At 41.4% G+C, this 27790-nt stretch overlaps 1 protein-coding gene and 1 long non-coding RNA gene across 3 annotated transcripts in view; both read right to left on the bottom strand.

Moving 5' to 3' along the window:
* The window catches only part of LOC308070017, a 460567-nt gene that overhangs the window by 408394 nt on the left and 24383 nt on the right, over positions 1 to 27790 (bottom strand). The window lies entirely within an intron of this gene.
* The window catches only part of RPS24 (ribosomal protein S24), a 208395-nt gene that overhangs the window by 175397 nt on the left and 5208 nt on the right, over positions 1 to 27790 (bottom strand). The window contains exons 5-6 of one of the 2 annotated variants that reach the window (XM_080403243.1): positions 27688 to 27723; positions 26676 to 26871 (exon numbers count right to left, since the gene is read on the bottom strand). The exons of the other annotated variant lie outside the window; for it this stretch is intronic. Of the exons in view, the coding sequence (XP_080259369.1) occupies positions 27721 to 27723 (3 nt within the window). The 3' untranslated portion in view covers positions 26676 to 26871; positions 27688 to 27720. Of the gene's footprint in view, positions 1 to 26675; positions 26872 to 27687; positions 27724 to 27790 lie in introns of those variants that run through there. 2 annotated transcript variants of the gene reach the window in all.

Below are 27790 nucleotides of genomic sequence, written 5' to 3'. Positions count from 1 at the left end.
CCTTGCTAATGTCAGGAATGAAGTATTTACCCTTTATTTCAGAAATCATTAGATAGCCATCATTTATAGTTGCAAAAATCATCTCTATTGTGACTTGCCTAAAGATTGCAGACAGTCTTTGGGCAAAGCTGTAAGTCTGATGTATAACAAGTGATTCCCTGCCCTCCCTCCCGCCCCATGATCTTTTTTGAAAAAAAAAAAAATTATCTGGCTGCATTTCTGCCATCTTGACAAAAAAACAGCCTGAAGGAATAATTTTTAATGAAATTTACAGCTTCTTTGTGAATGGACACTGCTTTCCTTGGCAGCATTCTCACTTGACTACTCAAAACCAATGAATGAAGTGAAGCACTGTCTTGAACAGGACAGCATTGCACAGCTCTAACGTCACGTGGTTTCATCCAAATACATTCACAAAGCAGAACATCCCATAAGCAATGCATGCCTCAAACTGGAAGTGTACACCAAGGTTAACTCCTAGATGTTACAATACACGTGACCAGTGGCCTCAAAGAAGATAGACATACCGATGAAGTCTGCACTGTTTTCCTATTTACTAAATGGAAGTTCTGAAGCCCCCATCAAGTCCTCCTGTACATCTTTTTGCCTTATACGACACTCTCTCAGTAGGTATCTAGTAACCCATGGCCTGAAAAAACACAAAGCAGGTCAATGAAATTCCAGTCCTGTTTCTCCTTGAGAGGTCACTGGCAAAATTTCTACTGACTTCAGCGAAGCAGAAGTAGGTACCGCCTCTTCTGAACTTATGATGGAGTTCACCACACTCCTGCCTTTTACCACAAGCATCATTGATAAGCCTGTACATGATTTGGTGCCTAGTTCATGCTGCTCTTGATTTTGTGGATTGGTTTCCATTGCCACAATGCAGTTGGGTATCACAACCAGAAGCGTCTAGACACCAGTATAACCATTTCACAGTATGTGGGAAGAATTAGAATGATTTAATTGTCAAGCAGGTTCATTCTTTGTTAACAAGTGCCTTCTTGTTAAGGGAATGGCTGCAACAACAAACAGCCAGGTCACTATCGGTGGGTGTCACTGAAGACTCTGTGGCAGCAAGAAATGAATGCAAATGAAGAGAGATGAGCAAAAATTAAGAGAATCAGGTAGTCCTGCAGCCACCACATGAGCTCCTACAGCTCTATCTTAGTATTAATTGTCATTCGATTCCCCATAGCATTCTAAAACCTAGATGATCAGATAATAAGAGGTTGAGTGGTATGCATAACATCAAGCTGATTAAATTTGTTTACTGATAATTCTTTCAGGTTCCCATGAATATCATGCAATTTTCAAGGTTTATTTCAAACAGATTTTATGTAATGTATTATTGACAACATCCTCATGGACCATTTCTACAATGTCATTCAGGATAATTATTTCACAACAGATTTTCAGAGTCCCCAATTCCTGTTGGGATTCACTTTTGCATAAATTACAGAGCAGAATATTTAATCAGTGTCCCCATTAGAACCCCATGGCTTATTTTTAGGAATAAGGAATGAGAGAACAGAGAGATTCCAGGAGAGGCAAGGGGAAGGAAAGGAGTATTTGTACGATTGCAGCATGAATATTTTTCTCAGTAATATTTTCCTCAAGTACATCAAAGCTAAATGCTGTCCTGCAGCATCTTTGCCTTTTTTAAAAATAAACACTGGCATTAATCCTTTGACTCCATTAAATTAAATATTAATGTTAACAAATCACGTAATGTGGAGTTAAAAACCAATAACATTTAAACCTCATTCTCCTTAAGGTTGTTCCAAAAAATGAGTTAGCCCCTCCTTAATAATGCCAAAACTATATCCAACAACTATAACTACAGGAATTTTATATATTTTTAAATATATACACACAGAGAGAAATAAAGACCAGACAATCACTTCTCTCCTAAACATAACAATTTCTTATACTTCAAAATATTCATATTTATTTCCTTATGTAACACCCTCTATAGCCCGAGCACCAGAACAGCATACTGTGCTCACTGTTTACAAAAGCAAATTAAGCAGGCAGACAAATATGGGCCTGCGATTTGGCAATAGATCAAGAAAAACAAACCATACGAATTCATTTTTCTAATAGATTGCAAGTTGCCCACTGAAGTCTGCTCACAGAGGATCTGAAAAAGTTCAAGCAAAACCTAAACCTTTCTGATTAACGGGAATCTGGGTTTCCCTGAAATAAGGACCAAAGCATTTCACACAGCCCGTGTGTGAACACGCAGATATTTTGTCAGAGCGAAGTAGTGTTTCAGGCCACCAGAACGTAGGGTAGCGAGGGAAAGGAGCGGTGTTGCCATTGCCCAGTATGAACCAGTATCACCAGTCTTGTATTTTAAGCCTCTGTCAGAGGCAAAGTGTGTTGCTGCTGCAAGGGAAGGGCACTAAGTACAGCACAAACCGAAAAACAGAGAAACAGCTTGAAGGGCAGATGGGGTGGCGATTCTGTCCACAGAGGATCTAGCAAAGGACTGATGACTAGCACCAGGAGACACAACAGGCAGCACTGCAAAGGCCACTTTTCAAGCTCAACCTGCACCCAAGCTTCACCCATAACTACAATGCACAGGGAACAGCAGTTCTGATGTGCGGGGCTCAAACTTCCAGTGTTTAAGGTGTCAACAAAGCTGGATGCCAGGTGAGCTTTGTGAGCTTTTCTCAACTGAGAGCTCAGACACAAGGACTCAGAGCAGCACAGTACTCCTGTGTCGCACGCATGACTCCGGGACGGTCCCATCTAGTAGCCAAAGAACAAGAAAACGTTTTGTACATTAGCCAAACGTATTGGATTTGTGGAGAGCATCTCAAGAGCACAAGGTTCATTGTTCTGTGAAACTCTGCGTCCCTCATATCCTTCCCCACCAACACAGCTCATGCACATTCGTAATGCCAGTACTGTGCAGTGAAGAGTAGCACCTGATCAAGTGCAACAATGTTAATTCATATTGGTAAACAGTCATGCAAATATAGAACCTACTGACTGATAATGCTTAATGCTGCTGAAAACCACCAGCTCAAACTGAGACACTTCACTGTCTGCGTTTCCAGCCTCTCCACAGCACACACGCATTCTTTTTACCTAGTACATGAATTTCTCCTGAGCTAACTGGAACCCAGATCTGGCACAGCATGCCACCTACAGTGCAAAGGAAAATGTGGTGCCAGCAGCCCACTGGCCATTCAGAGTTGGTAGCTGGTAGCCATCAGGGCCTTCACAAGGAGCCTGGAAAAGGATCTATATCTGCACCTTGTTTTCCATGGAAAAAATAATGTCAACACTTTGCCGTTGTGCCCCTCCAGCACCTTCTCATTAAAAAATAAAAATAGAAAGAAAATCAATTCTTTCTTTCTCCTTCCCATATAGACATACCAAATCAAATGCACTTAACTGTTATAAGTACATGACATTTGACCCTGGGACTATTATGTGCAGGTGCAAATTCTTCATGTAGCCAGGTGCTAGACCCTTACCAAACCATTTTCCTTAAGAGACAGATATAAGCTGACAGGGGCTGTATGCCCGAGTCCCCGCAGAAGAGAAAGTACCTTACTGTTCTAAGACCATATTTGTACTTTTACTTTATGTACAGTAAAATTTTTAAAAAAGTCAGTGTATCCTGCCAACTTCTAACACAAGGTAACAAATTTTTTAATATTTTTTTTTATAAAGGGCCTTGTGGTTATATACAATGTATATACAAGTTATATACATTCATTGGTGCATGCAAGTTCTTTTAAAGCAGAATTTTAGTAATCCCACATCAATATATTAATTTCTTCACTGTACGCAGACTCAAAGCAGCAATTCCAACTCATTTATTCACATTAATATACAATTCCATTATCATTCATCAAGAAGAAAAGCTTCAGGAGGTCATTCTTTCTGATGCTTCTTTCTTTCTCCTAAACCAGTTTGTTTTGTTCATAGTCACCTAGACAATTAGAAAAAGTATGAAGAAGGCTAGATCTTTCTACATACGAGAAACTGGGATCTGGGGAATATCACCAACAGCATCAGCTCTGGCTCTATCTAGCACAGCTCTCCATGACCCCAGCCTGTAAAATAAGACCACCTTTAAACCCTCCAGCTGGTATAAACAGAAGCTTCTCTAGGTTAAGAAAAAGGTGCCAAAACCAACGCTGGCCTGGCCTCCCCTCCCCCTCATCGCTAGTTTGGTACCAAAGCACATTGTTTTGCACAGTTCATTTGGGGAAAGGAAAAAAAAAAAAAAAATCAGGACCACTGTGCTTGACTACTTTGAAATTATTAGAAAATCTCATTAAAAAGCCTTTAAAAAGACATTTTTATCAAGATAATGATATGGATACTGCCTGGAAAACTCCAATAAAATACATTTTCCCATGTGCACGCACTAAAATTACTTTGGTAGATGTGAAACACTGGAAGCCATTTGTTATCAGAGTGCAAAGGGCCGTATGATCCTCTTCATTTGTGTCCTACACGGGCTGGCAGCAGAGCCAAACTGCAGGAACGCAGATCCGTGCGGAGCCCGACAGCGCTGCAGAGGGTTTCTCTCCCACACCTCGCAGCAATCCTGCAGCGGCTGAGTGAGGCAGAGCCGGGGGACAGCAGAGGAGCCCAAACAGCTGGTTAGGGCAGAATCTTCTCCCTCCCAGGGCCACAAAGGACATGGCAGTGAAAGCATCATGATAATAATTTACTGCCACTGCTTCAGGCGTTGGTACATTCCGCCTTTGCTCCTCCATCGCCAGCCTGCAGCTGGGAGGCTGGCAGGCACAAGCCAGCTGGGATGAGCCCTCAGGCAAGGTGAAGGGGCCCCATGTTATCTATAGCATTTCTCTTGTCAAAAAGAAAACATATATGAAATTTGTAAATTATGCCCTTCCTGCTACAATCCAGATGGGGCTTTTCAGCCTGGGATAACAGCTCCCACAGACCAAGAGCTATAGGCAAGCCCTCGTGTCTCAGGGTTTTCCACGTGCAGAGCGAGCACACGGCTCATGCTATGGGTACTAGCTGTGTCACTGCTCTCAACACACGATCATACAAACCCCCAGAGACTGATGTCTGTGCCAAACGCCTCCTTACAGACGTTTAAGCACAGAGTTAGTGCCAGGGCACAAACAGGAATTACGACCTTAAAAAAAAAAGAAAAATGCTGCCTGACAAACCAGTTCTTTGACATGCAAGAGACCACACGAGAGTCTGCTAATATGTGATGAAGCTCATGAGGAAAAAAAGGTCAAGAACAAAATAAATGGGAAGTAAACACCAGCGGACAAAAAGCAGTGATCAGTCTTTATTGCTTCTTTCCAGAGAGGTGAGGCTTGGTAAAACAGGGTCTTCCAACAGTCAAGCCTGGCTGGCCTGCACATTTCATATGTATTACTAACAACAATTAAAGCTCATTATTCCATGTGTTCCCCACCCTCTTGACTAGAGCAATGTTTGCCAAGACCAATGCCAGCCAGCTCATCCTGCATTTTAAGCAGCAAAGAATAGCTTTTTCAGCTATAACTTATACCAGGCAGAGAGAGAGATCAAACCAGAGACCTACAGAAGACAGCGCGGCACCGCAGAAGTTCGGTAAGGTGCAGCTGTAGATCAATGAACTCAATACTTTCTCCGTGTAAGAGCAGAACACATTGTGGAATGCAAAATGGTAAAAAAAGGAAAAAAAAAAAAAAAAAAGATAGTCAAACACCCATTGCATTAGGGTGGAAGAGAAAGAGTACTACTTCACTGTGGTCTCTAAGATAATTTATTAGAATAAGTAGTTCAAATGTATTATAGGAAGTTGAATTCAAGTTTTACATGAATGTATACAGGTCACTTACGCTCCAAAAAAAGACAAAATAGCACATAATTTTGCTGTTATGTCTCAAAAAGGACCACAGAATAAAGCCAAGGGGAAAAAAAAAATAAAAAAAACAAACAAAAAACACCAGTAATCCTGCAATTCTAACTGATCTGCTTAAAAACACCCCATCTGTCTGCAATCTTATCACTCATCTTGATATAGATCCAGATTTGAAATAAATCGGGAACTGCTTTATCCTCCTAGTGCTTAGAACAAGTTTTAAATCTGCCCTCCCAGCTGAGTACAGCATCCTTCCCCATACCCTCCACATGAGGCTGGAGCACAGCCTACCTGTCATTTCACAGTCAGTGCTATTAACCCCTGACGCTGCAGCAGTCTGCACCATGAAGTATTTAGGCAAATAGGGTCAAGGCTTCAGGTTTTGTGTGTTACAAAAAAGGATCAACCATATGAAGTGCTGATCCAAAGCCTAATTAAGCCAGTGGAGTTCTCTCCATTCAGATAAAAGCTGCTTATTGTTTTATTCACCCTTATTACAACTACCAAACCAAGGTCACGCTGGCTTCAGGTGTTCGCCCTCAGACAGGGTCCAGGAACTGCCAGGGCTCCCCAGCACTGTCCCACCACCCCAGAGAGGGGGCAGGGCAGCCCTGGGCATCTCCCTGGGAACGGGAACAGACTGGTGCCAGCGAGGTACAGGCTAGATACAGCCCTGGAAGGGTTTAAGGCCAGCCAAGGCTTTCAGAGCAGCGCTCCCTTACCCCACAGCTGGCCCTGCTACGCCCTGGTGAACACCTCTCCGGCTGAAACCTAAGAAATATAAAGTTACTTCCCAGTGGAGAACCCAACCAATTCTTCAGGCCCAATGTTTGAAGTACAAGAAACTTCATTTCATGGCAGTTGATTTTATAGTTCTGTTTACATAGAGTAAAATCTTGGGAAACCCTTGGCAAGGGAATATCTCCATTCAGGTCATGGAGGAAGGAAAAAAAAAAAAAAAAAAGTGATTCATCCAAATACAAAGTGACTGTGTTAATTGAAAGAGTAGATTATTTTATAAAGTCCACAATAGTCAAAATTACACTTGGATACTTGCAATATCATTCCATTTTTATTTCTACCATGTGAAAATCCTTTTTGGATGCTCAGTATAAAAAAAAAGAACTAGAAAAGTGCCAAGTTTGAGTGACAAAAAAATAAGGACAAAGATGTTACGGAGAGTTGTGAGAACAAATGACAGTCGTTAGTGTTTATGAAGGGGACCTTTAAGGAAGACAATTCTTACCAGACTCCCCACCCCCCCAAAAAAAAAAAAAAAAAAAAAAAGCCATGAAATGAAACTACACTAACCATATCTCCATCTCCTGAATGCCATTGTTTGAATGGAGGCAGACATCTAACAAGCTAGAACGAAAAGAAAATCAGTTTCCCACTACATTCGCATATCCACATTAGCGGGCTTTTAAATGCATTTTATGAATCTCTACCAACTTCTGTTATTCTCTGTAGGGATATAGTAGTAATACCTCATAGAAGATAATTAGAAAACTGCACACAGATAAAATGTATACAAGCTTCGATAATTGGAGAGAAAGAAGGCAGAACGAACAATTAGTGTTAAGAATTTAGAAATAATACGGTATGAAACAAGGCAGCATCCTTCCATGAATTAGTCTAAAATGTACCACGCTGTGTTGTTTTTTTCAGATTACATATACCTGTAGACATGTATTGGGTTTGCTTGGCAGGGTTTTGGTAGCAGGAGACTACAGAGGAGGCTTCTGTGAGAAGCTGCCAGAAGCTTCCCCCATGCCCGATGGAGCCAGTGCCAGCCGGCTCCAAGACGGACCCGCTGCTGGCCAAGGCCGAGCCCATCAGTGAGGGCAGGGTGACACCTTTAACCGCCGCACACCAGCGACTGCAGCCGCAGAGAGGAGCCAGAATGTGTGAGAGCAGCAGCCCCGCAGCCCCCCAGGCCAGCGCAGGAGGAGGCAGGAGATGCTCCAGGCACCGGGACAGAGATTCCCCGGCAGCCCGTGGTGCAGCCCACGGTGAGGCAGGCTGTGCCCTCAGCCCGTGGGGGTCCATGGTGGAGCAGGTCCCCACCTGCAACCAACTGAGGACCCCGCTCTGGAGCAGGGGGATGCCCGAAGGAGGCTGTGACCCCATGGGCAGCCTGTGTTGGAGCAGCTCATGGCAGGGCCACCACAATATGAAATAACAGACCATTAAAAGCCAGACAATACACATTTGAATTCGATCAAGACAGAAGTTACTCCTTCTGTCACATATGGAACTTGAAAGGTAATTTCTACTTGTAACAGCAGATTCTCTGGAATACCTTTTCAAGCTGGTTTCCCCCATCAAAAGCACCTGTGTTATACGTGACCCTATTCCCATAAATCTTTTTAAAGTCGTTTGGGTTTTCTTTTTTTAAAAGTTCAACAGCCTTAATAAGGGTCTTTTAGCTTAATTGCATACACGACTGCACACTCGCATGATTTCCAGTTAAAAAAAACCAACCTTTAAATCCTGCGCCTTCATTCTGGGCTCAGTTCCAGTGTTGGTCCTATAAAAAGGTCAGGAATCAGCTAGTTCTTCCCCTTTTTCTTCAGATGCATAGTAACACGATTCACACACAGCCTGGCACAGCACACAGCTGGCAGCCGGGGACCAGTAAGCCCAGTAGCCATACCATGATTCCTGCCTCCTTTTCCCTGCCACGTAGCAGCCTGCACGGTCACAACCTGCTTTGAGGTTCAAGTTGTCCAAGGGAGAGACAGTTCCCCGAGGACCTGATGCCTGAGGGCTGGGAAGAAGGCTTTGAAAGGATGCACGGCCTTGGAGACAGGGCACAGCTCACCAAGGAGGAGAACTTGTATTCTCCTCCCAGTCGACGTGGAATTACCTGCAGAAAGCCATTTACGTTTTTTTTTGTGGGTTTTTTTTTTTTTTTTCTCTTAACACTCATATTTCTGCTCCGCATCGATTGACAAACACAAGAATTAGAACTAGGAGGTTGGACAGGGATAATTCACATGTCATCGAGATAAAGGCAATTCAGCAGGTTTTGGCCTTTCGGTATCATCCCTGTCAGAGGGTATATGATAGATAAATCCAATAATGTGAGATAACAACAGGGATGCTGGCTTTCCAACCCATGGCCAGCAGCAGCAGTGAAAAAAACAGGGCTGAACACCTCATTTTAGCGTTTTTTAAGCGAGAAATTCTTACTGCAACCCTTCATCCTGAAACCTCAGTGCTCCCAAGATACAAGTTTCTACAGCATATTTATTTATTCATTTGCTTGTCATGCCTGGGTTTTTTCCGGAGAAACCCCTGAAAATAATTTATCTTTCCAGGCTCCCTTGACACTTGTGTTGTTGTTTTTTTCCCCAGCTTTATTTACTTAATTTTTTTTAAACACATGTGAATTCTAGGGGGTTTACCATAGAAAGCTCGTAGTTAATAACCCGGGAGGAAGGCAGAGGCTGATGAAAAGAAGCTCATCTTCAAGCAGAGAGGAAAGGATCTGAACTAAAGCATCGGATCAGGAACGAGCTTTTGCTGTGGCCCTTCATGAGCCACAATCTCTTTCTGCCCCTGCTCCCTATCTGCAAGATCATTAGCTGAATAAATGATAGTTAAAAACCCATTAACAAAAGTCAGATTGGCTAGGCTTGATCAATTAGGTATTCCAAGTGTAAAAGACCCTTGTGAATTTCACAAGCCTTAAGGAGGAAGCTCCTTCTGCCAACGATATCAAGTCATTTCTGCTCGCTGCCTCCCCTTCCCAACACCTTCTCCATCGCTTCGTTAACCGGCGAGGCAAAGCCAACAGGTTACACCTTCCGATAGCCACAGCAAGGGGTGTCTTTTTGTTTTCCATTTCAGTTAATTTACTCGGCTTTTTCTTTCCTGATTTCAAACTCTGAGCAGGGAAGGAGAAGCAAGATGGATCCTGCTAGACAAAGACGGCTGGATTTCGTATTGCTGATGTGGTTCTTTTTCCCAGGGTTCATACCAAGGCTGCGGTGGTACTGCTGGCTGTAACCGTTCGAGCTCAACAGCCCAGTGGGACCAATTACTGCATTTACAGTAAAACATGCAAGGAAATGTATCTCCCTATCTCCATATAGCCAAGTTTACTGAAGGATAACCTACTACATTACACAGATTAATACTCCAGTGAGTAAATTAATCCTTAGAATTTCACTCACTACTTGTGGCTTATAAATTTTAATTGGCTCTAAACTGCCACATGAATTTGTGTGAATGTATATTGATGAAGTAGAAGGAATCAGAAATTACTCTATTAACACTCAGAGCTCGGAGATAAGATAACAGGATATGTTGGGACCAATTGATAAACATATATTATGTAACACCATATATAAATGTTTGCAAAGCTGGATTCAAACTTGTTTTAGAGGTGCACCATCCTAGCTTACGCATAACTCCACTGAGAAGCAAAGCAGCAGCAGATGAGAATGAAATGCGCTTTCAGAAAGTGAAATATTCCCATTTTGCAAAAAGCCAGATATGAAGCTGAAGGGTAAGCAGTGCTTGTGCTATTTTTGATTGTACTGTTATTGATCACAGTCAATCAATACTACCAGTACAGCAATTTGAACTGCTTTCTGATATGCTGACACCCTCGTACACCATACAAGTGGTTATTTCCATGACAATGAAATATGGTACCAGACTTCCAAAGATATTAGAAGTGCTTAACAATATAGACTGACATCTCCAAGAAACCATACATTTTCAGAAAGTTTTGTCACCAAGAAAACAACCAAAAAAACCCCAGAAACCAAACACCACACTTTCCCTCTGATATGTAATTGTTTACAGAGATTCCGTCCACTGGTTGAACCTTGCAACAGTGAATCAAGATAGAATTGGTTCACTGAAATGCTACAAGCACAGTCTAAAATATATTTTTTTTAATCCACTTCCATAATATGGTTTGTTAATCCTGAAACATAGTGATGAACATTTGAACATCAGTAACAGTAAGTGATCTACTACTGCCCATGAGAGCAGAGCCATCCACCACTTCTTATCCATCTTTGTGAAATACAGCAGCAGTTAGCAGGTAAAGAATCAGAGAACTAGCTTACTTTAAAATAATTAATGTCAAGGCTTCTCGAACCCAGTAACATGAAAGGCCAAGTCCATCTCCTTTATCCTGTCGAAATGTAAATAACTTCCTGAAAGTCAGGAAGCAAAATTGCTACCCAAGGATCTCCTCCCATCCTCTCACTGCAGTTATGCATGTTTTTCAGTTAACACACACGGCATGCAAAAATAATTCTGACACCACACCAATCAATTTCATATACTATGAACGTAAATAATTAATGAAAAAAAAATCAGCCTCCCACTATTTCATATTTATTTCCACATCTACCCAAAGCTTCCACAAACATTTCTAAGAAGCTTCACAAATCACTTTGAATTCCAGTAGTTAGTTATTGCGGATGTCCCATTCAGCATCATTAGCAGCAATGTGCAAAATAAAAGGGTCCTAAGGCTAAAATAGCCCACTGTGTCTTTTTCATCTTAAGAGTGGATCACTGAATTGCCCCAGTACTTCAAGGGCAAAATATCTCGCCCGTCTCACACTCAGACTGCCTTTTGGACTACACTTTCAAGCTCTGTGAACAAGCTTCTGTATTTGTTATAGGTCCTCGCCGTAACTTCAACCCCTGTGACAACAATATTACATTTGAGACATGATCCAATGCCCGTCTTTGGAAGCCTTTGATATCTGTTATTTGAATAAACTGGGGGTAGGAAGCAGCATAAGTTTCCTTTGAATCAAACTCCTTACAACCAGAAGTACAGATACATTGTAGTAAACCTTGGAATTCACAATACTCCTCATAACACTACGGAACACAACTAAAAAAGGGGTGCAATGAGTAACTTCACAGTCAAATAAGTACTAAGCTATATAACCCCATATGTCTTCATCTTGTGTCCTACAGCTGTGCAATGGTGTCACCAAGTTAAAGCACAGCTTACCAGAAACAAAGCTATACAGTCTCCAAATTGTGGGCTATGCCATAAGGAATAAACAGAGACTGACTAAATAGCAAGAGATTTTGCTCGTGTACTCCAGATTTAGTTTCTAGGCTAGCTGGAAATACCGATTGAACTCGAGAACACTTTCATGCAAAGCCACCTTTTAGGTCCAAACCTAAGGGGCTAAAGTAAGTGGAAGTAATTACAAAGAGACCCTACTTCAAGGATACCTCTTTCTAACGTATTTTCTTTATGCATTTGACAGCATGCTCTTTTTACTTTCCTATATTCTTTTTTGTTTGTTTTTGACACAGCAAAGGATGACTTCAAATTTAGAGACAAGTCAAGCCACTTTTTTTTTTAAACTTAAGAAGACAGTCAGGTACTATTACACTCACACATTTAACTTTTTCTTTTAGGCATTTCCAATCACTGAACAAAAGTAGCAAAGCTCCAGCAGTCTTAAACAGAGATCCCAGAGTTTTTCCTACCTTTATCTGAGTTCAAGACTTCTTAAGGCTTCTCTCCTTGAATTTCAGGTTAAGCTGATGATCCCCAGAGCGCTCAGAGACATCTCAGTTAAACAGTTGCTCTTCCACCTTCTTATCCAGAGAAAATGAGCCTGTGAAAGTTCAGCCATCCTCTCCTGATCCTCCTTTCCCTAGGCTTTCAGATTCTAGGCAGCTATCGGGGCAGAAAGCGCAGGTCCCAAGGCTGACAGTAGCAAAAGCCCGCTGCCTCACCTGGCTCTGATAAAAAGCAGCTGTGTTAGAACCCTGCCCTGCTGCCCTGCTGCCCAGACAGCGAGCACCAGCTGGCCCGGTAGGGACCAGTACCTGCAGCTGGACTGGGGCACAACCCATCAACCTGTACGGCAGTTCAGCCTGTTGGGGGTCCTTTGATAAAGGACCTATCTTTTTTTCATAGAACAAATAGAAAGGTGTTGGTTTTTGGTTCTGTTTTTTTTAAAAAAAAAGGTGTGATTGTATTTATTGTTCTACTTTTTAAGAAACAGCCCAAGTAATTTCAGTTCTATGTAATATTCTGTTCTAATTGTTTCTATTCATAGTGTATCTGTATGCTTTGGATGAGCTCTCCTAGGTAAAATCTCAGCACTTTCAAGTAGCTTAATCAATAATATAACTAACACCTGTTATTCATTTGTTCTTTTATTCCCTTTGGAGTCAGAAAAGCAGATTATGGAGCATTTTATGATCCTTGGTATATATTCCGCTGTATTGTCCATTTCTGTTGCTGCATGCTACATGTCAGCTGGAAATCAAAACCTAGCCCTTTATTTTATTCTCTCTCTCAGGTGCTATCCTATCCATCCAGATTGTCTTACACAGAAGGGACTCAAAGTTCTTTGGATGGGAGTTTAGTGAGGCAGGGCAGAAGTATCACTTTTTCTAGGATGCTTGATTACTTTTACAATCTTTAGGACAACAGATACAGAAATTAGCCCGTTCTTTCTCTTCCAAAAAGTGCTGGGCCGAAATACCAAAGAAATAAACTACAAAGTCCTTCACAACAGTCTTGGCCAGACATATTGCACCGTTAGACCTAGCACAATGCATCTAGGCCAATAAACTAATTAGATAGTAAATATTAGAAGACCTACTCATTCATTAGACTAATTGAACTAATGCTGCCCAGACATTCAAATATGAGGAATGAAAGCTATGTGCAAACAAAACAGCTGTAATGACTTTCTGATAAATACTTTCAGGCTGAATAAGGCTAGGGGATATTACTCAAGGGTAGCAGAAAGATTTCCTTTGCACAGCAGCAATAATCTATATATCCACAGAGAATTTCAATACATAATTGAGATCTGCAGCATACTGTGTGCGCTGCAGATGTAGAGGTAATGTTGCAGCTAAGTTTCTGTTACAAACGGACATCCCTGAATTCACATCTGGTCTTCAGGAAGACATTTTGTACTAAATATTTGGAGAAATGGACAAAAGATGCTTGAACTAAAGGGTTGACAAGAATGAGAGGAAGCAGCAGTCATCAGAACTCAGTCTAATTTACCCGCTACTTTATCAACAAAATAAAATCCAAAGAATAGAGAAAATTGAGCTTCTAGGTCTTCTGTACCTAGGTTACTGTTTAAAAGTTGAGATTTTTAGAATCATCATAGAATGGTTTGGGTTGAAGTAGCCTCGAAGATCATCTAGTTCCAACTGTGTGGATGTGCATAGTACCATACAATGAGCACACAAATCACAGCAAGGTGCCAGAAGCATCAAGGTCCACAAATGTTTTTTCCCATATTGCGTCCTTGTTTAATAAAGCAAGGTGGGAGATGACTACAGCTACCTGGACCGGGTGCGTGTACTTCTCAAGTGCAGGCATGTGAGGAGCACACACCTTCCCATTTAGTTGCTTCCACAGATTCCTGCCAGTGACATTCCTTTTCTTCACTCCTTCCTACATGGCATGAACCGGAGCGATAGCCTAACAGAAGTCTTCATGAAGAGTGAAAAAAGCTAGGAGGAGGGAATATTATGTATGGAAATGAGAAAAAATAAAGAGGAGTACCAAAAATAAGAGAGGAAGGGGAGAGGAAAGCCTAAGGACAGTGCAGTGATGGGTATATATTCTGGAGCCAGTCTGGGGAGAGAAAGGTTCTCCAAAATTAAAATGCTTTGTTTCACTGCCCCTCTCTAACCTAATCAAAGGAATGCTGTTTCCAAATTTACAGCGGCTTGCTGGTACCCCAGCCCTGCATCTGGAGATGACGTGACTGCCATGTTAAGATTGTGTTCAGCTCCCCCAGATTAATATTAAGAACCCATGTTCTGCCTGGAATAACTCAAATGGAATCCATATATCACAGTGCTCCTTCCTTTGGATAGTTAGAGAAAACAGTATTTATATCAATGTCTTCAAACCTCTCAATGACTATTAACACCTCTGGGCTGAAAGGAGAAAATTCTGAGAATTATTTTCAAGGCGACTGTCCCGAAGCTGTGGCTTTCTTAGGGTGCTGGATGCTTGTACTCCTCCACATGCATCCAAGTGATAGAAATCCCATCACTTACCCTTATCTACAAGATATCCTCTAATTTGATATGAAAGTGTAAAAATGTTTTGAGAAATAGATCTCGGCAGAATTTACTGCAGATGCCCTACGAGCCTCTTCCAGTAGAATCATTTATCAAATATGTGAGAACGTGTCAGAGTGAGGATTTCTGAGCCTTGTCCTAAATTGCATTTTATATATGGATTAATGAATGAAGTAATAAATCAAGAAAGACTGCTGTGCTCCGATTACTCTCAGTTCCTCATATACAACTTCTTCTAATGTCCTACCTGCAAGGCAATGGGGGAAAGCAAGGGGGAGGGATAACACAGAAAAAGACAGGAACGGAGAGAATCAGGTTTTCTCTTTGTAGTGGTTCTACCTAGTGCTGCTTACCTTTTTTCGATTGTATTTGCACAGTGTTGTCTAAAAGCTGGGTGGAAAACAGAATTCTTCCATCTCTAAACACACCTGTGTGAGCTCTGGGAATGCATTTCTTCATACGTAGCATAATTACTGCCTGTCTTCTAGAAAAAAAATACAGGTTTTACAGCATATTGCTTCTTTGTTTACAGTAAAGTGTGGAAATACATCCTACAAACTTAAGCATTATAATATATCTTATTCCCCCAAAGCAGTCAACCGCAGCCTTACTACTAATGTCAGTAATTAAACATAGTCCTAAAAGTCTCCGTTATCACAGAAAACAGCATTGCTTCAACAGCCAAGTGAAGCTAATCTGTTAAAAGATGAACTGAAACCAGGTGAGAACATCTACATGAAAGGGTTATGCCTTTTAACCGATTTATCAATTTTTTTTTTTTTTAATGATGTGAATTTGCCCTATGTACAAATGCAAAATGTCCTGGAAAGGCATTAACTTCAACAGCCCCCACCCGGGCAGCTCCGGGCAGGCAGTACGCAAGCAGAGTCCGAGAGTCTTTTCTAAGACTTTAATAAAGTAAATCTTCCTTCTGTAGCTTGTGGAATCTGTCTAGATTTATTTTCTTTCAGGAATTCTAATGTGTTTGGGAAGGAGTGTAAATGAGGTAGAGACATTTCTGGCTCCCAACAGCGGAGGGCTATATGACTTGTAATCACAAGTGCTCTGACAATGTTTGCTATGCTGTTGCTAGAAAATCCCCCTTGCCCATCCTGAAGCTTTTATTTTCTCCTTATCCCTCATTTGCATTCTTTCTTTCATCCAAGCAACAACACAAGTTCAGCATTTCGACAGGTTGTCACCAGTATCATTCCTATCCGGAGGGCTAGATCCATGATGTACAATTGTTCTCCACGGCCTCTTTCATCTTTCCTACAGAGCGTAAAGGAGGATGCAAAAAAATTTCACTGTTTTAACATGCACACGACTGTAGAAAGGGGTGATAACATGTTTTAGCATTCAAAAGGGTGGGTGCCAGATTAATATGACAAACCTGGAAGAAGCTGGATAGATAGCCAGGAAGAGATGACATACGGTGCAGGAGAATGGGTTTTAAATGGGTGCTGAAACAAGCCACATTAGCACCGATGTCATGAATTCATAGATTGTTTGCATACCGCAGCAAGTGTTTGTTTTCTCCTTAGGGACGGTTTGTGTTTGTTATAGCTGACAAGAAGAAAGGTGAGGAAGAAAGAGCTAGTGTGTTTTAAAGCATGATAGTAAAAAAAAAATATATATAAAAATAGCCTTTTATATTTTCCTGGTGTTTGGAGAATAGTTTGCTCTCTGCAACTTAAACAGATTGTAACTGAGGAAGGGTGGGATTCCTTGAAACAGAGGGATGTAGGGAAACAAAATGGGAACGGGGGGGGGGGGGGTAAATTCTGAATGCTGAGCTGGCCAGGATGCTGTCTGATAGAGGGCTCTAGAAACTTGAAGTCAGACACTGGTGACATGAGAAGCCATTTGCTAGTGATTTCAAGTCACCAATACTTTACTCATCCTGTTGACATAAAACTGCTCAGACTGTATTCATCCTACAGCTGAAAAGAGCAGATCATCCGCAAATTCAGCACATACACTCACTCGCAGTGCAGTTTGACTCTTGAAAAAATCCCAACATTTCAGGGGTTCTTCTGTTCCCCCTGCACACACGGAGGGTTTAGAACGTGGTAGCTGATGGCAACCCCCAAACAGTCCCACTGCTGACGAACAAGGGGCAGTTTGTGTCCCTTTGTGTGCTGGGTTGGCTCCGTAGAAATAATAAATACTAAAATCAGAAAGAATTGTTTCACTACAGTGAGCAGATGTACTCACTGCATCTATACATAGGATTGCATAAGAAATAAGTTTCACACGGAGCTATGTTTTAAAAATAAAATAACTATCCTACTAAGTCTTTCTCCATCATATCAGGTTTGTTAAAGAAAAACTGTTTTCCTATGTATTGCAGGTTTTCAGAGCTCAGGATTGGGATGCAAAATAAACTCAGCATTTCAGGGTAGGACCGGCTCTCACCGCTTAGCGCAGCAGCCAGGACAGCGTCATTTTCTGCTGAAGTACAAGAAATCAAAGTGTGGTGCAGCCCAGAAGTTCATGTTGCAGACAGGTGATGGTATTAACTTCATTTTTTTTTTTTAATCTAGGTAGAGATTTCTTTTCCTACTTGGAGATCCCTAACAAATACTCTAACAGAGACAGATAAATGGTGGATTTTCATGCCTACAGACATGCCCAGAACAGGTTAATAACTATCTGCAGGTGACACCTCGCTGGGCAGGCGACTTCTTGTTCTGTTCCTGCACTAATGGATGCCTAATACCCAGCTCAGTAGAGACAGTGGAATTAGATGAGGGAAGCTCTAGCAAATAAAGAATTTTAAAAGAATTCAAGGGTTTGTACATTCATTTTTCTCATGTAATAGTCTTGGCCTTCATTTAAATTTACAGCATGAGGGAATGTTTTTAAGTATTTTATCCGTGTATCAATTATTCTCTGAAGAGGGCTTCACTGTATATCTGCAATATTGCACTTGTGCAGTAAAAACAAGCATCTGAAGAACCCTCATGAAAATACGTAAAAGCCAATTATTGTGATTTGTGTTTACATTCCAGCTGTCTTCTAATGAGATTTTTTTCCATGCCATTAAAAAATGAGGATAGCGCTGTCAATTTCTGGACTCAGACATAAAGTTCGCAAAAATATTTAAGTACGTATTTCAGGTTTTGGCTTGTCAAAAGATTCTCCTGAAAAGATAGGAGTTTAAACGTATGTGGAAGTACCTTCCTGGATTAAAAACCTGATTTAATGGATGCAAGCAAACGTGCGGTGAGACTGAATTCACCCTCCTGCCCGCAGCCGTGGGTTCCTTCCCAACCCAAAGCAACCTCTCACAGGGCAGCCGCCGACCTTCGATGCCAAACGCCCGGCACATTTCGGGTCTGCGTGGCCTAGACCATTCGATAGGGCAGTCAATAGGACACATCTGGCTTCCAGGGGATTTATTCCAGCCAACTAATGTTTTCTACCTGACTTTGAGCTGAGGACAGATGATCAAAGGCAAAACCTTGTAAGTGGCGGTACCCAAATCCCAGCTTCTGTGGGGTGCCTCTAGCCAGCCTGTCCGCACCCAGGCGCTAGGATCTCCGAGCTGTCTGTAGCCCCACGCAGATGCAGATGCAAATGCCTCAAGAAGGCAGCCTGCTGAGGCATCCCAGCACCGGCATCTGGCCCACACATACTGGAAAAGCTGAATTAACTCCTATAGGAAATGGGGAGTGAATATGCCACTATAACATCCCCAAACTGCAGCTGCTGTAATAGCACAGCGAACGTTCCCATTTCTTAAAGGGCGTCATGCATATCAAACCTTTCTCAGTCTTAATTACAAAACAAAAAATAATATGATCCTCTTACTGTATGTCTTTATTTACCCTCTCATCTGCTCTGGCATTTTAATATCCAAGTTTTAGTTAGAAACAGATGCCTCAGCTTTAGCACCCTCTTGTAATGGCTTAATACTCTAGGTAAGATCGAAGACAGAGGAAAAAGATGCTACACTGAGCACAACTTTTGAGCAAATGGGCTTGAATATTCATTAAACAACATTTAATTTAAACACCCAAACTCTAAAAGCAGCAACATATGGGCCTGTTTTATTTTACATAAACTGAATAGGAGGTTGTGCCATTAGTTTCTGCAGACATAATGTTCATTACAAATGAAGTATGTTTTCCTTTAGGGAATGCACCGCCGTTTCTGTAGCGTTGTCATTCCCTCAAAAGGTTCAGTATACTCACCATATGAAGTACTCTTCTTGGCAATGTGCTTCAAAATGTAAACAAAATTCCCATAGATCTTCATCGACAAGGGGAACCTGGGGCAAATTAAATTCTTTAATGAGAAACAAACAAAGAAAAGGGCCCTCCCTTTTCAGTATTTTACCACTTTTAAGAGACTGTCTCAACTACATGTTTGTGATGTGGGTTTTCCCCTTACTCTGCGCTAGAACATTTTTGCATCAGTAACTGCATGGTACGTGGTTCTACAGTCCTCTGCTGGCTGCTGGATCACTTTGCACAATCTCATTGAGACTAAGCTGTCTCCTTGTATGCGTCCTCACAGAAAAGCAAGACACTCGCTCTCAAAGTTTGCATCATTTGAAAATGGCTAGATAAAAACATCTTGATTGCTTTGCAAGCTCCGTAAAAAATATTTTACCTACGCTCCTGCACCTCACGTCCCAAGACATATATTTAAGTGGTAAAGCGAATAACAATAAAAAAAAAAAAAACACTGAAGGTGTTAAGTCCTTGGGGAACTATGCTGAAAAACAAGAAAGCACCATTACCGCATCTGACATTGGAGGATATCTTCTCTCTGTAGTGTTGCTGTAGCTGTCACTGAACTTATTGACAAGTATTAATTGAAGAACAGACCTCAGAAGTGCCTTGTACACAGTGTTTACTTGATGGGTGTCTGCTTCTATTTCCATTTACCAATTCTAAGTGAGGCACTGAAAAAGCTTAGTTTGGGTTTTAGTTGGGTTTTGCATTGCTTTTTTTGATTGAGAAATCCTCCAGAAAGGATTTTGTATGTTTCTTTAGTAAAGAATGTAGAACTGAAGTGTGGCACATCAATATACCCGGGGGGGTGGAAAGGGAGGGGATGCAAAGCAGAAACACAGAGATAAATCACTATGGATATATGCCTTGAGATATGTACCATTGTGAAAGCCATACAGAGGCAGCGTCTCCCAAAAGTGAGCGGGAAGGACTGACCCAGGTTTCAGGAAGAAGCGTGGTCCATCTGCAACAGGCAGCTTGAATGAAGACAAGGTATTCTGTCAGCCAAGCAGAGACTTGTGAAGGAAGAAAGTAATCTCATGAGCTTTCTGTACCCAGAAGAAAGAATTCCCTGCCCCAGGTAGGGGCACTGCATCAGGCTGACAGTACTGGTCAAAACAAACAGGGACTAATTGCTGGGTTGAAGTTGAAGGGCTGCACAGCGACTGACCCAAAGACTGCGCTGCAGAAACCCACGGGGCAGAGCCGAGCAAGCCAGGGCTTGGCTGCATCCCACGCTCCATGCCCATCACGCCTCTCACTGACGCTGGTTGCACAAAACCAGCCCCATCCCTGCTCTGCCGAGAAAAAAGCTGGTTCCTGCTACCTGCTGGGCATTACCTTGGCACTGAGGTTCATCTCCCACCACAACATTTGCTTGTTTTCTGGCCTGGGGAGAAACCACGACTGCTGGAGGTGTTTTTATACTAAAGGGAGGTTCAAAGCTGCACCGGGAGAGGTTTAGATGGGATATTAGGAAGCATTTCTTTACCAAGAGGGTGACCAAACTCTGGAACAGGCTTCCTAGAGAGGTAGTTCATGGCCAAAGCCTGGAGAACACAGTATCTTTAACTTGGTCAGCCTTGACTTGGTCAGGCAGCTGGACTCACCATCATAGTTCCCTTCCAACCAAAATATCATCTATTCATTTGTACATAAATACATTTGCACTTATGTTTTTAAAACACTCAGGTACTTTAAGAAGTGTTAGTATTTTATCCTTCTGTGCTTTGCCTGTTAGGTGGGAATACTGGAACCTTCCAGCTCCGCAGGCATTTTTAAGGTTGCATGCCCGCATCCTGCTGGGGCTGTACCGGTCCTGCACTCACCATCAGTGCCAGCACCAGTTCTCCTAATGCAGCTCTCCAGGGCTTGCTCCGTGCAGCACCGCGCCAGAGCTTCTGTGTTAGTCCTATGCCGAGACTGTCACCCAGGCCACATGCCATACCAATAAAGCACTGCCGGGAGCCAGAAGGACACTGTTCAACTAAAGGAAGTATTTTAAAGCAATGATTTACTACTGAAAGGGGATTTATGTTGGGGTTTTGTTGTTTGTTTTTTTTCCAAAAGCACAAGTCACAGTCATGAAGGGCCACTAGTAGACATTTATGCCTGTGAAGATTTTCACATTTAATAAAAACAAGAAAAAATTTTATGCATAATATACTATATTATACTTCACGCATATAAAAAGATGTTTACTTTTCAGCATTTGAGTCTGGACAGTTCGATTTCACCCTATTTTTTCCTGGTTTATGCCTAAGTAACAGTGCTTCAGTGTTTAAATAAACACTATGGAGTTCAATGCCAGGCAAAATATACTCTCACTCTAAGTCCTCAAAACCATAACAATTTAATATTTGTGTGTGAGTATGAAGCAATTTCTCCCAATCTTAGATCCATACATTAGTCTTTACTTTTATAAAGCTCTGAAGCAGGGCCTAAATCCACCTTTCTTCAACAATCAATTAAACACTTAAAACATGAATGCTCACAGCTTTTATGTTTTATAATACCCCTCCATTTGCCCTCGAAAAAATAATAAAAAGGCTTCATTTCACTTCTGGTCTGCAGCAGGTTCCATCAAACTATAAAGGAAACAGTGAAACTATACAAGAACTATTGGACCAATCTTTTTAATCTGCTTTTCCCCCCCTTTTAACATACAGAATATGAAGCCACTTCCATTGTGATTTTTACATCAACTGTTAAAGCACAGAGAACATGGGAGAAGGGAAGTGTCAGCCCCAATTTTCTACTTACAGCCAAGACTGCACAGGAGATATAGATCTGAGGTCATCTGTCACAGAAAAGTTTTATTATCAAAGATTGAAACCTGTTATCAAATCAACACAAATGACTCCTGGCTTAACAAACAGGCTAGCAAAAATTGACAGAAAATGATAGCAGGGTAGCAGCTCCAGTACAATCAAATCAGATCATCATGAAAGGCAGCGAAGCATGTTTCTCCTAATGCAGGTCAGTTTGCAGTCTGGCCAGCTTCGTTAGACAAGAAGCTGTATTTTAACCCAATGAGCCCAAGTGCAAACCAGTATCATTTACCCCAGCGAAGCACTGCACTCACACCAGTTTTGCTGCACGCAGAGTATCTACTGTGTTAAGAGAAGCCACAGATGCTCTGAATGCCCTTCTGCCTCAGCACACTACTTGACCTTATTTCGGATCTCCGGGTATGAACAGCGACAAGTGGGGAGGAAGATGGAGCTCTTTCGTTAGTAGGACTGGCTGGCAGTGGCCAGCTCTTGGAAAAAAAATACAATTATCTTCTAGTGTACAGGATGGCTTTCAGCCACTTCTGCAGCTGTTTCATTAGCCACAGCCTTTACAGACAGCAAAGACTAAAATTAAGAGGAAACTTACTGGATTCCAGATGAGGATAAAATTCCACAGGGGATATATTATCTTTAAGACATTAAACTAGAGTTCACAAATATGAGCAGCAAACAAGTTTCCATTTAATCCCTTTAAAGCAAAGGGGTCCAAAAGCACTGATGTACTAGGATGTGCCTACTCCTGACATTGACTTATCAAAGCTTGCTTACACCTTTCATTTTCCATCTTAGCAGCATTGTAACAAATGCATTCATTGAAATAACTTGGTCTTATTGCTACTGTGTTAGGAACATGATTAACAGAAGAAACATTTGCCACCTATTTCGGGAAGTTCTCCTGCTCAGATGAAACTTCGCCAGCATTCAGAGCTAAAAAAAATAAACAACTCTCACCTGGTCTCTTAATACCACCCAAACACCCATCCAAAAAAGGCTCAATATATCACTTCACTCTAATGGAAGCACATGAGCAGGGCACGCTAACAACCACAACTTCAAACTTCCAGTACAAATCTAGTATCAACAGCTGCTACAGGACAATGTTCCATTGCCTCTGTGTAAGAGACTGACATTAATTTTGTACAGGAACTGACCAGAGTAATACAAGTTAATTTCTTCTGACTCTTGCCAATAGATTTGCTAGTGACCAACAGACTATTCCTTCAATGACACATTTTCTATGAATATGAACCCTCAACATCCCCCTTTTATCCCTCTGCCTATTGGTACTGCAGCCTTCTCATAGCATACCATGCCTCACTTCAAGCCACTGACCCCATCAGCTTTGTTTCTTCCCCTTAACATTCCCTCTCAAGCCTGTTGCAAGCTCCTTCCTAGACGAAACCACCTCATTGCCCAGGTGATGCCAAATTTTACCATCTTTCATCTCTATGACTATTTTTTGTTTGGTTTTGTTTTGTTTTTTGGTTTGTTTGGGTTTTTTTCTCCCCCCTATGATGCCAAGACACTAAACTCTGCTCCTTCAAACAGACTCTGCTGCTGTGGTCAATCTTTCTTTGATCTGCTTTAGTTTTCCTCTTGCCTTCTAGACTGCAATCTCCTTCAGACAAAAGCCACCACCGTCTGGCTGTGCCTTAGATATCTCACTGATTGCAGAGGTGGAACCTCAGCAAGGAATGGACTACTTGATCCAGTTTCAATTAAGTCAAGCCCTGAGGCTCCTGCACAGCTTTTCAAGCACTTCACAGGAAGGCTTCATTACTTGCTAGACCAGCTATATAATTTCGAGTCCTTCCTACAAAAAAAGAAACCTAAAGATTTTCCATGCTAATTATAGCCCTTGTTGAAAAAAAACGAAAACCACACAAGTCCAAGCCGTTAAAAGTGGTGAAGTGTTAATGAAAGTCCTCCCATGTGTGTCAGTTTGAGATTACTCATCAATGGTTTCATTTAGAAGTTCGTTCTCCAAAAATCCTTCAGACTAATTTGGGCTCCTGACTGGTAACCACATAGATAAAAGTACTTGATATATTGAAATACAAGGGCCAGGCCAAAGTCTAAAAGCAGGCAACAGTGACAGAAACTGCTACCTATAGATGATGGGATGTGTCAAGACCAGCAGGAAATAAAAGGGTACCTTCAGCACACAGTAGGGAAAGTAGTGACAATTCCTGTTCATCAATGCTTTCCACTTAATTGTTTTACCTCCCACAGGAAAGGGGATTAACCTAGTGTTCACAGCATGACATGTGCATTAAACTTCTGAATTACAGAACACCTGCTACACGTCGCTTGGACGGCGGCATATGAAGGCAAAACATTAGCAGAACGAGGACTCACATGAAGAGCTGCTCCTGTCTCCAGACTGTTGAAGCACCAAGATTTCACGTGACAGCTATTCAGTTGCTTGCCATTTTCCACGTGGAACGAGAGGAGAAAAGGACAGCCACGTCAATGCCGGCTAGTGGCAACACTCAAATAGGGCAATCCTATTTGATCAGTTAATTCTAGAGCACTTCAACATCATTTTGTCCCCTTCCCTATTTTTGGTGTTTAACTCCTCATATTGCAAGACAAGAGTACAGCTTACAGACATGGGGTTATAGCCTAACCATGCAACAAGGAGAGTTGATTGTTCCAGGGAGTCACCAGGAATTTTTTGCTGTGTATCTTAAACCAAAATGGGGCACCAAAACCAAAATTACAGCACCAAATAAGACAGCTTATTTCAATCCATCTGCTTCAAAAAAATTACTGTACCTCATAAATGACCCTGTAATTAACAGCATTTAAGACATGAGAAAATTGAAGAAGGGAACCTTCAGTACTCCAGAACTTGAAGAGCCAAGTTCTGCTTCAATAGGTACATGCCCCCTGTAACAGCACTCTGTTATATCAAGTCAAAACATCAAGACTATGAAAGACAGATAACACCTTTATGCCCCCGCTTACTTATAGATCCTTTCTTGATTGCTTAAAGCTAAGGTAAGGCGGCTTCTGAAAAGAGCAACTAGAATTCATGCCAGCACTCTGGAGCTTTAGAACAGTAAACATTTGGAAAACACTAACTGTACGGTCTTCATTGAAACAGATGGTTTTCCATTCAATTCAAAAAACCACCAGTGAAACCAAAATATCACTCAAAGCCTCAGATCCTCAACCCAACTATTTTTAATGCATATTTCAAAGGAGTTTGTCCCTTGCTAAAGAGGTAATTTGGCTTCCTTGCAGCCTATTTTGTGAAAAATTGCTATACAAGTCTCCCTTGTATTTCTATCGCTGTGTTCACACCACCCCCTAGTGATTGTTCAATTACATTTAATAGCATGACTCTTCTCTCCTTTCATGTTGAACATTATACACAGAAAGGGCTTATTGCAAGTATTACCTTTAAAACAGGTTTACATTCTAACTCTTAAGCCTTGCACCTTTGCTCCGTATCCCTTACTACCTTTTCTGTTGTCAGAAATTGTACTGTCACCTACTCAAAACATACCTGCAATCTCAAGGAGTTCAGTGCACATCACCCAAACACAAAAATCGCCCTTTTAATATCCCTCTAGCAAACTTCAGGCTTTAACACACTTCCAACCTTTGGTGAGAACATCAAGTAGGTACTTGTCTTTGAAGGTCTGTCTGCCAAGTAAAAAAGCCTTTTAATTTGCACAGGACTTCAGAATGGACTTCAGAATGAGAATTATTATTTTAGAAGCGGTTACCGTGTTTCACTCACCCCCTTAGCCCAACATCACCAGTTCACCTACCTTTGTAAAAAAATGGGAATACCTATCCCTTCAGCAGGGCAGCTGCTTGCTATTCCCAGTTACTAACCCCAATAAAAGCAGAAACACACAGCGGGACGTACAGAAAATCTACTGTACAGCCAAGTGTGATGCTGCTGAATGCAAACAGCAAGCCCACCAGTTCAAGACTCACACAGAAGTTACTAACAGAGGCATTAAGTGCTTTATTACTTACCAGATCTTGTAAGGAAGTCATCAGGACAACAGTATCCTCTTTTCCAACCACTTCAACAGCTCTTAACTATGCTGTTGTTGGTTTTCCCCCCCAGTCACTAAAATTACCCAAGTTACAACATGCTGCCTCAGTACAAAGGTACTTGGGTAATACAGTCAGAGCCTCCATCAGCACAGCTGCTAGAACCGCCCCATCCATTTCAGTCCCATTTAAACTACAAAACTTCTGTTGTGCTCACCACTTGAAATACCTGCACTAGAAGCCCACATTTCTAGCACACCGTATACCTCTTCCAGCCACTAATCCAATCTTAAATAACTCCTTTAACACTACCAGATGAAAAATTAGGCATGCGCTGTATGGTTTGCAGTCTAGAGACAGAACCCAGAGCCTGTCCGGACCACTCAGGACCAAAAGACAAGTCATACCCGACTCCTTCATTAGCAGGTATCTTAACTGTAGAAGTATGTAGCTCTGAATACCCCTGTCCACATGTTTTGTTCACCCTTTGGCTATATTGTACTGGTCTACACAATACAGGCAAACAAGCACATCTTAAGATTACTTTCCAAACCACCATTTGAACACCAGGTGATGCAAGCACACTTACCTCCATTAACTAATGCTGCCTGCTTCAAAATTACTTCTACTACCACCTGCAGAAAGCTCCAATTAGCCTCAAATTAATACTCTGAACAAGAATTGCTTAATTATGTAAAGATTTTAATACAGTGCAAACAGTGCACCAATCTTGATTTTCTCAAAACTTTACAAAATGGTAGCTTTCGAATCAAAATTAAAGGGTAAACCAGCATTTTACTGACATAGTTTATTTGATGTTAAAGCCAGATGAGGAGCTTCTTTCCAGAGCAATTCTGTATTTCTTCTTAGAATAACATGGTCTGTGAAGGAAAAAGATAGATCAGTGCCACTTGATTAAAACCATTTTTATAGTCATACCTTTACAGAGCCTGAAAACCTGATTCCCCAAATAAGCCAGGTGAATCACACTGCCTTTCTTAGAATGTAAGGTTCAAAACCTCATAGTACTGTCATGGGAACAAATGAGAGCCTAGATTAGTGTCTTCCTGCCTAACAGCTTGACGTGCTACAATTGCTCTGCCAGCTTTCCGTTTTAAGACATTATATTCAGTACATCAGCTCCCAGACATACTGTTTAGTTGCTTTACACCGAGTCATTCAGACCATATCTAACAAAACCAGAGAGGTCTATAACAGTTACAACGTAAAGAATATCAGGTTTGTTTCAAAGAAATTTAATGCAAATAAATATCTGTAAGAAAACAACAGAAATTTCTCCTCAAAAATAGAAATTGCACTACTTCAATCTATTTAAGGCAATAAAAAACACGGTGTACTAGCCTCTCAGTTTACAAAATGTAGGAAAACGTAAGCCTTGTTTACAATAAGGCTAAATAATCAACACTTTCTGCAACATTAAATCTAAGCTGCCTCATTTATTATTTCAGTCTTTATGCTAAACAGGTATTTCATGTAAGTGGAAGTCACATAAATTATCGACTCAGTAGTAACCACAGTAGTGATTTGTAACTATTTCGGTCTTTCTTAGTCTTGAACTCTTGCACTGGGTTCTGTATCAGCACAGGTACCATGGTATTTACATAAATCAGCATTAGACCTGTATCATCGTAACGACTTCTAGACGTCTACCCTTACAAAGCATTCTGAAGTCATACCTGTTATCCATTTTCCATCTGAAGTATGTTCATTTACTGGGGAAAAAACAAACATTATTTAGTAAGAGAACAGCTACCGCTGTAGAAGATGAGTAAGGCTTTC

This window comes from Falco punctatus, assembly GCF_963210335.1.
Source record: "Falco punctatus genome assembly, chromosome: 9".
Taxonomy (NCBI): Eukaryota; Metazoa; Chordata; class Aves; order Falconiformes; family Falconidae; genus Falco; species Falco punctatus.
This window is presented reverse-complemented; position numbering and strand designations above follow the sequence as displayed.